This window comes from Camelina sativa, chromosome 9, assembly GCF_000633955.1.
Source record: "Camelina sativa cultivar DH55 chromosome 9, Cs, whole genome shotgun sequence".
NCBI classification, from domain to species: Eukaryota; Viridiplantae; Streptophyta; class Magnoliopsida; order Brassicales; family Brassicaceae; genus Camelina; species Camelina sativa.
In genome coordinates, this window is record NC_025693.1 from 990,902 (window position 1) to 1,001,704 (window position 10,803).

At 37.3% G+C, this 10,803-nt stretch overlaps 1 protein-coding gene across 1 annotated transcript; it reads right to left on the bottom strand.

Annotated features, from left to right (window-relative positions):
* LOC104710112 (receptor-like kinase TMK3) lies at window positions 6,457-10,543 on the bottom strand. Its single transcript, XM_010426652.2, has 3 exons — window positions 10,301-10,543; window positions 7,399-9,747; window positions 6,457-7,244 (listed from the first exon to the last, which is right to left on the bottom strand). Exons 2-3 carry the CDS (start codon window positions 9,698-9,700, stop codon window positions 6,700-6,702), a joined length of 2,847 nt encoding a protein of 948 aa, XP_010424954.1. The 5' UTR covers window positions 9,701-9,747; window positions 10,301-10,543; the 3' UTR covers window positions 6,457-6,699.

Sequence of the window (10,803 nt, forward strand, 5' to 3'; positions counted from 1 at the left end):
GGTGAAAAAGGTGAAGGATCTTGCCGGTTCAGTGAAGGTAATGGGAGGTCAGATCAAGGAGTTGCAAGACAAGGCAAGCTGTGCCTCAGCTCCTACCTCGGCACAAGCACCTACATGGATGGGGAGAAACGGACCACTAGGAGGAACTCGAGGACTGCCACCTCTGGAACCTCAAAGAGCATCATCATACGAGCCCCAAGCTGAGGAGGATATCACCCGAACAGAAGCATCGAGGAAAAGCCACTCTGACGCTTACCCGACACCCAATCCGATGGGGTACACGATGCACTATCCGATGCACCCATCGAGCACCCAATCGAGTGATTATGCTAGAATTTTTCCTCCACCGTACCAGATGCAATACACGATGCCGTACACGATGCACCCTGCGAGTGGATACACCGGTGATCATTCTGGGCCTCTTCCACCATTTCCATCCTACTACCCGATGCCCTACCCGATGAGCTACGCGATCCCACCCTCGATCAACACCTCGGATGCTGGTCCAAGCAAGTCGTCTGTACGCATATCTGAGCTCTCTGACGAGCAAACACCGGCACCTGCTGAAGCCGGAGATGACCCTGGCTATACGTTGGCAAGCATGGAGGCTGCTGCAACCTCCTTCTTCACCAACCCATGAGGTACCAATTTCATCCAACACTTGTATATAACATTGCATTTAGTTTCATCTTATTTTGTGTGCTTCTTGGATTCTTTTCCAACTTTTATTTACACAGGGACTGTGTAATTTAAGTTTGGGGGAGGGTCCTAGAATGTATTTAACATTGTGTTTTATTTTCTTATTTTTATTATTTCAAATTTTTGCATGCTAGTTTTATTCATTTGAGTCTGCATCTATGTGCATTAAAAAACCCAAAAAATTTTGAAAAATTTCGAAAAAAAAAAAAAAAAAAAAAGAGTGTTCATGTAGTTGCATTTACATATTAGGATTGAGTCTAGTTTGTTTCATATAGGATTGTTGCATATGCATCTTAGGGGACAATGATTAAAACCACCTTGTTAAAAATCAAACCTTAGGATTGAAGCTATAGCCCTTAGTCACAGTTCATTGTTGCTAGATCAATCTTTGGAAAAAAATGAAAAATCTTTGCTTAGACCCTTTGTGTCGATTGAATGCTTCCTCCACTTGCTTGAACATTAGAACATCTCTATATTATTGGATTTAATTTGAACTTTAATTGTCTTGCTTATGGAACTTGAATACTTGCTCATGGTAACTCTAAACTCGGGTTAGCACTCCACTTTCTACCAATCTTTTCGTTTAACCCGATTCATTTGTCCTACCCATGAACCCAAACCTTTCTTTCAAACCTTGTTGTGAATTGTTGAGTGAGGCCTTTTTCATTGTGCTATAGGTTGTGAAACCTTGAGAGTATTGAGAACGACAAAGAACTGCCTCTTGATTTAGCTAAGTTAGATTTGAACTAGCTAATAGATTCGGTTTTGAAAGATAGGTGGTTAGAATGTTTATTTGGGGATGGGTTGTGGAATATAAAAAAAAAAAAGAGAAAAGTCCCTAAGGTTAGAATTAATTAGCTCTAAGTCTCTAAGTAAAATAAAAAAAAAGAAAGAAAAAGTTCTTGCTATAGTCTCCTAGAAAGAAAGAAAAAAAAGAATATATGTATATTAGGAGTTTAGCAAAGAAACAAAAAATTAAAAAAAAAAAGGAGATTAAGAGCTAGAATTTTAAAGTCTAAAAGTCTAAACCTTAGGGAATTAAAAAATAGAGAGAGTTAAAATCAAGGGTGTGGGTAGTTAAATTCTAGGAGGTTTAAATAAATAAATAAAAATTCATTATGAATGTATGAGAAAAGGGTAGATCATCAAGAGTTAAGCTTTGTATGCCCAAATTGTTCTCAGTCTTAGATAGTTTTCACGACTGTCTAGCATTCCACTTTTTGAGAGAAACCACCTAAAGAATTTGTTTGAAACCACCTTATCAAAAAGCCTTACCCTTGAAACCGATTGAGCTTGATTCACCTTCCATTTGCAAGAATTTGCCAAACACTTAATTGAATGTGAAAGAGATGTTCCTTATCTTTACTTGGAGGTTGAGCTAGATCGATACATGGCAATAAGCATAGAAAAATATTTGTAAGTATGTTGAATGATCTTAGCACCATTAAACTATCTTTAAGTACTATAGCTTGCATCCTTCGGTTAGCATCTTAAGGTTATGAGTCCCCACTTTCAAACTGTACCTTCTTACTTACTTGCTAGAGGACTAGCAAGATTTAAGTTTGGGTGTCTGATAACACTCTAATTTACATGTTTTTAGCATCCCTTTTTGTCCATATTTTGCATTGTTCATACCTCTAACTTAGCATTTTTAGACCATTTACTGTAGGAATCAAGTTTTAGAGCATTTAGGATGTTGCATTTCTGCATTTGCATATATTGGATGAATACATGTGCTAAAGAGCCAAAAATGGGAGAAAACAAGGACAACTCGAGTATGTACCCGAAAGAGCCATCGAGCTACAAGAACAAGTCTGAACCCCAACACTTTGTTCGAATCTTATAAATACTTATAAATACTTATAAATACTTTGTTCGAATCTTATAAATACTTATAAAATCTTATAAATACTTATAAATACTTTGTTCGAATCTCCATAGTTTTAATTACCATCCAAAAGTATCTTATAACTTTATCAAACTTAATAAACTATCCATATGTAATGAAAATATTTTTAAGACATTTTTTTTAAAAGCACTAGATATGATCTACGTAGTACAACACAGAGAAATATTTACGTAAGTTTGGTTTTATTAGTTACAAAATAATAGTATAAATTTATTTATTTTATATATTTTATAATGTTAGATATTTAGTTTCCTTAGTTTCATACGTCGATTTAGACACATAGTCAATACCACTATTTTGCTTTGGGTACATTATCAAATTCGGTAAAATCTATAAAAAAAACCCCCCAACAAAATATGTATTGTCCTGTGATTCAGTATTACAAATTGATGTGATCGTGTTTAGAACTTTAGAGATCTTAATATACCAAATTTACAATAGTGATTGGTGTTAATATTAACCTCATTGCAGTTATTGATATAACATGTTAGTATATATTAAATTTTTACACCAAATTTACAATTAGATTATATATATGTATTGTCAAAAAATTATTTATAGGTTAAAATTCTCTGTCTAAGATCAATACATTCTTTTATTCATAGTGTAAAGATTAACACACTCCAATAATCTTTAATTGTCCTACACCAATCTCAATTCAGTAAACTCATATTTATATTGATTCAAATATCTGAAAGATTTTGTTGGATTTGATGTTATTTGCTTCTTTATTTTGTATGAACCCAAAACCCTTTCGAAAACATTGGGCTCCATGTTGAATCTGGGCAATATATATTTGTAGAACCAAAAATAAGAAAAAGGAACAAGGTAAATTTGCTCTCTTTTTTTTTTTAATTGTCTTTGTAGATGTAGAATCTGTTAAATAATTTCATTAGTATTATTTTATTATTTTATAAATCAATATAAATTTTTCTTTTGTTAGTTATTAAATTAATTAAAATGCAATGATATTTTTTTCATAATATACTACATCAAAACTGGATAAAGTTCTATCAAGCTTAAATAAGTATTTAAAGATACCAGAAGAGACATTTCATGAAAACCTTCCAAAACTCTGACCCAAATGATTTTAGTTTTCATGAGATTTTAAATAATTTTGATGATTTTAGGGAAATTGATATGATTTATTGTAAATTTTTTTAAAATCCCACCTAAAATAATGAGATTTGGATTTCTGTATTTTTAACTTAAAAAATCTTCTCAAATCCTCAATCCAAAAAAACTATTAAAATCCATATTTACAAACTGTTTAATTTAAACTGGATTTTAAATTAAAATTTTTAATCATTAATTCAATAATAGTAAATTTTATGAGATTTTTAATAGCTAAATAATTTCATAAGTATTATTTTATTATTTTATAAATCAATATAAACTTTTCTTTTGTTAGTTATTAAATTAATTAAAATGCAATGATATTTTTCATAATATACTACATCAAAACTGGATAAAGTTCTATCAAGCTTAAATAAGTATTTAAAGATACCAGAAGAGACATTTCATGAAAACCTTCCAAAACTCTGACCCAAATGATTTTAGTTTTCATGAGATTTTAAATAATTTTGATGATTTTAGGGACATTGATATGATTTATTGTAAAATTCTTTAAAATCTCATCTAAAATAAGATTTAGATTTCTGTATTTTTAACTTAAAAAATCTTTTCAAATCCTCAATCCAAAAAAACTATTAAAATCCAAATTTACAACTGTTTTGAATAACACTGGATTTTAAATTAAATTTTTAAATCATTAATTCAAACATAATAAATTTTATGAGATTTTTTAAGATCTATAATTAAATAACATAAGATTTATAAATTTTTCAAAAATTACTTAAATTCAAATTGAATACACGCCCACAATTTGTATGAGTCTATTGGATTAGATTTGACTCTCCAACCTAAATTGACCACTCTACATGAAGTAAATATTCAAAACACACAAAATTACACAAACATCTATGTTTATTACTAATTCGAGTTAAAATAATGCAATCGGATTTTCCGTTAATTTTTATATAAACGCAATGAATTTAGAATATTGTTTGTATCAGCTTTTACCATTTAGGAGTAGAGGAAATTGATTTTATTAATAGTTAAAAAGTTTGAATACATTAAAATATTAAACAGAAAACTAAAAGTTTTTTTTTTTTTTTATCAAACAGTTGTTATCATTCCATTAATATAGAAGGTAACAAACAAAGCAGAGAATGTTTTCAAGGTACAACATAAGAGGGTCTTGCCCAAAGCATAAAACAGTAAAAGAGATACAAGTAGATAGAAACAATCGATGGTAGGAGCTTGAGAGCTATGAACCACATGCTGGGGAGCAAACTGGAACCTGTGAAGTCAAGGCAAATCGATGTTGACTCCATCAGCAGGTCAGTGGAGGCGTAGGTGGCCATTGTCTTGGATCGAAGACTATGTGGCGATGAAGATAGCAAAGCTGGGTGCCTCACGGGAGTGAGGGGAACTACTCTGGGTAGAGCTTTGACAAACGGTTGAGCAAGGATAGAGCTCTGGAAGCTGATCACTACAAAGGTAGTTACGGTTCCATGGTTGGGTGAAGAGAGCTTAAAGAGATTGTGGTAATCACTACTACTTTGAGTAGAGGCCATAATGCCACTAGTCTTCAAGTTTACATAAGAGGGCTTCATAAAGTAGATAACTTGCGGTTTGGAGGTCTTTGTAATCAGGCGAGGTGAAGGTAGGAGACTGGTTAAGCATCGGTAACCCCAATTCTGTATAGGTGGGATCATAATGCCAAGCTTCACCAAGATTTCTCCATCGAAGAAAACATCCCTAGGAGATCCGACAAACACGGTTTTCAAAGGACTCTTATACCATTCTAATAATATCGGTGGCTTAAGGATCATAAGCAGTCTTCAAACTAATGATACCACTAAGCAAACCAAACGTTGACTAGGGTGGGAGAGAGTGGAATTTAGGTCAAACCAGGATTCACACTGAACTCGACACAAGATGTTCTCAAGCAAAGTAGAAGATACCAATATTCTGCTATCGAGGAAACCTCGTCTTGACCAAGCAGAAGACAACAATACTATCCAAATTGACTTTGATATAAGGCAGTTATAATCGGGTCTGAGTAACTTCTAGTGTAGGGATGAATCATAGTCTAAATAAGATAGACTATCTACTAGGGTTCTGTCATAAGAATGGGGATCAAACCTGGGCCAAAGGGGTATCAAGGTTGGGACAGAGCAAGCTGGGGTTATGGTTTTCTTCGTCAAGATCTTCAATGGCTCCGGCGTCAACACAGAGCTCCCGTCCAGCTGCAACCAAGCAAAGCACTTGGAGAGAGGATATGAATCCGAGGAGCGGAGAGATGTATAGGTTGACTGTGGAGAGGACCAGATCGAGAGATAGACGCCATTGATACCGGGTCTATCGTGGGGTTGAGGGTTAAACTCAAGCGGCTGGAGACTCATGAGAGCAGCCTCGCCGAGAGAGGGAGACGGAAGTGGAGGCGAGAGGTTAAGGAGATGAAGCTAATGCATTAGCGGATTTGAGATCTGGGCTCTCAGGGAGCCTTCGGTGGAACTAAGAGCGTACACGAACGAGGTTTGCAGACAGAGGAGAGAACAGAGATGGCAAAACCAGAGCCCAGCGACGCCGATCGGCCTCGGCACCGCCGGGAGATAAGACCTCGGTGGTTGTGCCAGAGAGAGTTCGGTTAGGGCGAACTTGGTGGTGTGAAACTAGAAGTACTAGGATCGATTTTTCAGCTACAATTTGGTTAAATATTGAAACGTTTGAACAAAAAAAAAACGTGTAAGACGCTCAAAAGATAGAAAGAAAGAGCTTCATATGTAAGAGACCTCTCAAAGATCGTTATCTTTGCATAAACACTACAAAGTAGATAGATAGATAGATAAATACACTAACCAAAAGCTTGCAGTAAATAAAAACGAAGTCATAAGTAAATGCTTCAGAGAAAATAAAAGAAGACAAAAAAAAGAGAGAGAGAGAGAGATTTATCACACAATGCTTCTTCTACTAAAACGTTTTTAACAGTTCCAAGGTAATCAGAAAACGCAATCTTGACTTCTTCAACGTCCATCCACAGAAGTGAACGAATCAGCAAATCCAGATGGACGAGTTGGGATACTTGTCTGCGTATTGTCTTTGCTTCCATAAACCGAAGAGGAAGATCCCGAGTCATCCGCAGTCTGGCTAAGTCCTTCGAAGGCTTGCCATTTCTTGAGCACCTGTGGAAGTGGCATATCGTAGTCTATCCCATAGACGTCATCGGGGTCAGTCTCAGTGGGTTTCCATTGGACGGTGAGTGAAGAAAGAACGTTGACAATGTGAGCCATGTCTGGTCTTTGGTAAGGCTCACGGGCACAGCAATGACCAGCAAGCTCCCAGACTTTTTCAATACTGGCTACAGTTTCGTCATCTAGGCTGATGTTTGGATCGATTGCGTTTTTGAAGGCATTTTCGTCCTTGCTGGCTGCTACCCGACGGAACCATGTGACTAGATGGACGCTGTCTTCCGGTTGTGTCTCGTCTAGGGCTTTACGACCAGTGATTAGCTCCATAAGTATGACCCCAAGGCTGAAAATGTCTACTTTAGTTGTCACTCTTCCCGTCACTGCCAAAACCAGAGTATAGAGCAGTTACAAAACGATCAAAGGATGAAACTTTAACACTTGGGTAAATACAAAACGATCAAATCATGAAACTTTAACACTCGGCCTAAGTATGAAACTGTAACATATTTGGGTAAGTTCAAAGAGATTGCAAACCTGCGTATTCTGGGGCAAGATATCCGAAAGTCCCAGCGACACGAGTCTCAATGGAGTATTTGCCATCAGGAGCTAAACGTACTAACCCAAAGTCAGAGACTTTAGCGCGCATATCATCACCAAGAAGGATGTTTGATGGCTTTAGGTCCCTATGGATGAAGCTCTGATGCGCAAGTGTGTGCAGATACTCAACACCTCGAGCTACATCCAAAGCAATCGCCAACCGTCTAGTCCAGTCTAGAGGTTTTAGCCCTCGCTCTTTCCATTGAAACAAATGCTCACTCAGTGTCCCCTGCGGCATGTATTCATAGACAAGAAGCCTCTCATTCCCATCAAGGCAGTACCCGAGAAGCGCAACGAGATGACGATGACGCATTTTAGTCAGAACAGTGATCTCAGATTTAAACTCAGCAAGTCCCTTGTCACTCACAACCGAAGACTCCATTCTTTTTACAGCTATTTTTGTTCCATCGTGAAGTTCACCTTTGTAAACTGTCCCAAAACCACCTCTCCCAAGAATATTCTCTTCGCTGAAGTTATTCGTCACATTCCTCAAAACCTGAATCGATATAACCAAGTTCCCAGCTTCCACAACGTGAATATCACTCCCCCCACTTCCGCTGTGACTGTAGCTATCACTTCCTCCGCCGCTGTTAAGACTAGAAGCTGCAACAGTGAGTTTAATGTCATCGTTGTCACCCGAATGATGCGGATGAATCACCATGTTGCTGGTTGGACTCTGAACTCTAGCAGGTCGCTTCCTTTTCTTCGCGTACAGACACACGCCGAGCCCAACCAGACACAATGCACCAACAACTCCACCGACCACAGGAACAATAATTTTGACATTGCTTGATTTCTTAGAAGTTTCACTGCCACCACTTCCTCCTGAAGGTTTATTACCTCCTGGTGAAGCTCCAGGAGTACCACTCGGTCTGCTAGGTCCATCCTTCCCGATGTTAGCATTCCCTGTAATCACCACATTCACAGTCTCCCTAAACTTTGGCGGTGTTCCAAAGATATCGTTGTTAGACACATCAAGTGTCCTAAGCTTAGGCAACGTTGTAAGCTCAGCCGGTATAGGCCCGGAGAGATCATTATCAGAAAGATTGATGGTCTCCAATGAAGTAAGATTGGCTAAACTCGAGGAAATTGTACCAGAGAGTCCCTGTTTCCTCAGATTAACCACCGTAATGTTACTTCCAGAACAAGTAATCCCAACCCAATTAACACACGGATCGTTTCCTTTCCAACTGTCAGCAAGCTTCACTGGATATCCAAATGATTCGGCTACAGAGAGCAAAATATCGACACGAGTATCACACGGACCACCAGGTGCATCAGTACAAAAACTATTCGTCTTCTTAAATATATCAACACCAACGGATTTACCAAATAACGGAGTAGGTCCTTGAAAATGGTTATTGGTTAGATTCACAGTAGCAAGCGTATTCATACGAATCAAAGACTGAGGGACAAGACCAGTAAGCTGATTCTCTCTAACATTAAACGAACGGAGAGATAGTAAACCAGAGAGATCAGGAATTGGACCTGAGAAGTCATTTCCTTGAAGAGAAACCTCAACGAGCGAAGTCATGTTACTCAATACCGAGATGGATCCGTTAAGCTTCGAATCACTCATTTGACCGTTCAAGAACAGAGTCTGAAGCGAAGTACCAGCAAAACTCTGAGGTAAGCCTCCCTGTAAACGGTTCTGAGACAATTTAAGATTCTTCAAGCTTGGAAGTGAGACAGAACCGAATAAATCTGGGATCTCCCCAAAAATGCTGCAATTGGAGAGTGTAAGATTCTGGAGAGAGGTAGCTTCTTTGATGGTATCCGGAATTTGCCAAGGTGATAAAGGATTGTTCTCGAGATACACTTCCTGAAGAGAGTTCATACCAGCGAAGAGGTTCTTAGGAACGGAAGTGAAGAGATTGTCGTGTAGGTTAAGCGTCTGTAAACGAGAGAGACCGGAGAGATCAGGAATGGGACCAGAGATTCGATTGAGGAAGAGCTCGAGAATAACCAATTCAGAGAGGTTTTGAAGATCAGGAGGAAGAGTACCAAGGATGCCTTTTTGTTTAAGCTGAATCTTAGTGACACGGTTACTCCCATCGCATTCAACAGAAACCCATTTACAAGGGTTAGGGTTAGACCAATCGACGTCTGATGTGAGATTCAGACTCGATTTGAGTGCTTTCATAGTCGAATCATCGACACCGTTCTGAGAAACTGAGAAATTGAGAAAACCCAGTAAAGATATGAAGAAACAGAGGATACCCAGATGAGAAGTCATCATCTTTTCAGTGAGAAAAAAAAATCAAAACTTGAGCTTAAAGCAGCCGCCTTTANTTCTGGAGAGAGGTAGCTTCTTTGATGGTATCCGGAATTTGCCAAGGTGATAAAGGATTGTTCTCGAGATACACTTCCTGAAGAGAGTTCATACCAGCGAAGAGGTTCTTAGGAACGGAAGTGAAGAGATTGTCGTGTAGGTTAAGCGTCTGTAAACGAGAGAGACCGGAGAGATCAGGAATGGGACCAGAGATTCGATTGAGGAAGAGCTCGAGAATAACCAATTCAGAGAGGTTTTGAAGATCAGGAGGAAGAGTACCAAGGATGCCTTTTTGTTTAAGCTGAATCTTAGTGACACGGTTACTCCCATCGCATTCAACAGAAACCCATTTACAAGGGTTAGGGTTAGACCAATCGACGTCTGATGTGAGATTCAGACTCGATTTGAGTGCTTTCATAGTCGAATCATCGACACCGTTCTGAGAAACTGAGAAATTGAGAAAACCCAGTAAAGATATGAAGAAACAGAGGATACCCAGATGAGAAGTCATCATCTTTTCAGTGAGAAAAAAAAATAAAAATCAAAACTTGAGCTTAAAGCAGCCGCCTTTGAGAATTTTGATCTAGGGTTTTAAGGAGGCATTGAAGAAGAAGAAGAAGAGGAAGAAGAAGAAAAGGTTTGTTTTTTTTTTCTTTTGGGTAACAGAAGAGAGAAAGGGAAAGACAAAATTAAGACGATGGAATCGGCGGAGATCGAGGAAGATAGAAGAGAATACAGAAAAAAAAATGTAAAGTAAGTTAATGAAGAAGAAGAAAGGATCATAAAAGCATGACCTTTTGTTTTTGCTCATTCAAAAAGTAAATACAAAANAAAAAAAAAAAAAAAAAAAAAAAAAAAAAAAAAAAAAAAAAAAAAAAAAAAAAAAAAAAGGAATGAACCATATTTATTAAAAATGCAAAATTTAAGTTTTGCCCTTTCTCTTGAGTGTTGTGTGTGTGAGAGAGAGAGTAGTATACAGCTGGCAACACGGCATAATTAAGTGGTAAAAGACTATTAGTAAAAAAAAAAAAATCAAAGAAAATGAGATTATCTACTATGTTTATAAATTA

Coding starts and splice junctions, on each gene's coding strand:
- LOC104710112 (XM_010426652.2), bottom strand. CDS start 9,700: ATGATGACTTCTCATCTGGGTATCCTCTGTTTCTTCATATCTTTACTG. Junction 7,245..7,398: donor TCTTGCCCCAGAATACGCAG/GTTTGCAATCTC, acceptor TGGTTTTGGCAG/TGACGGGAAGAGTGACAACT.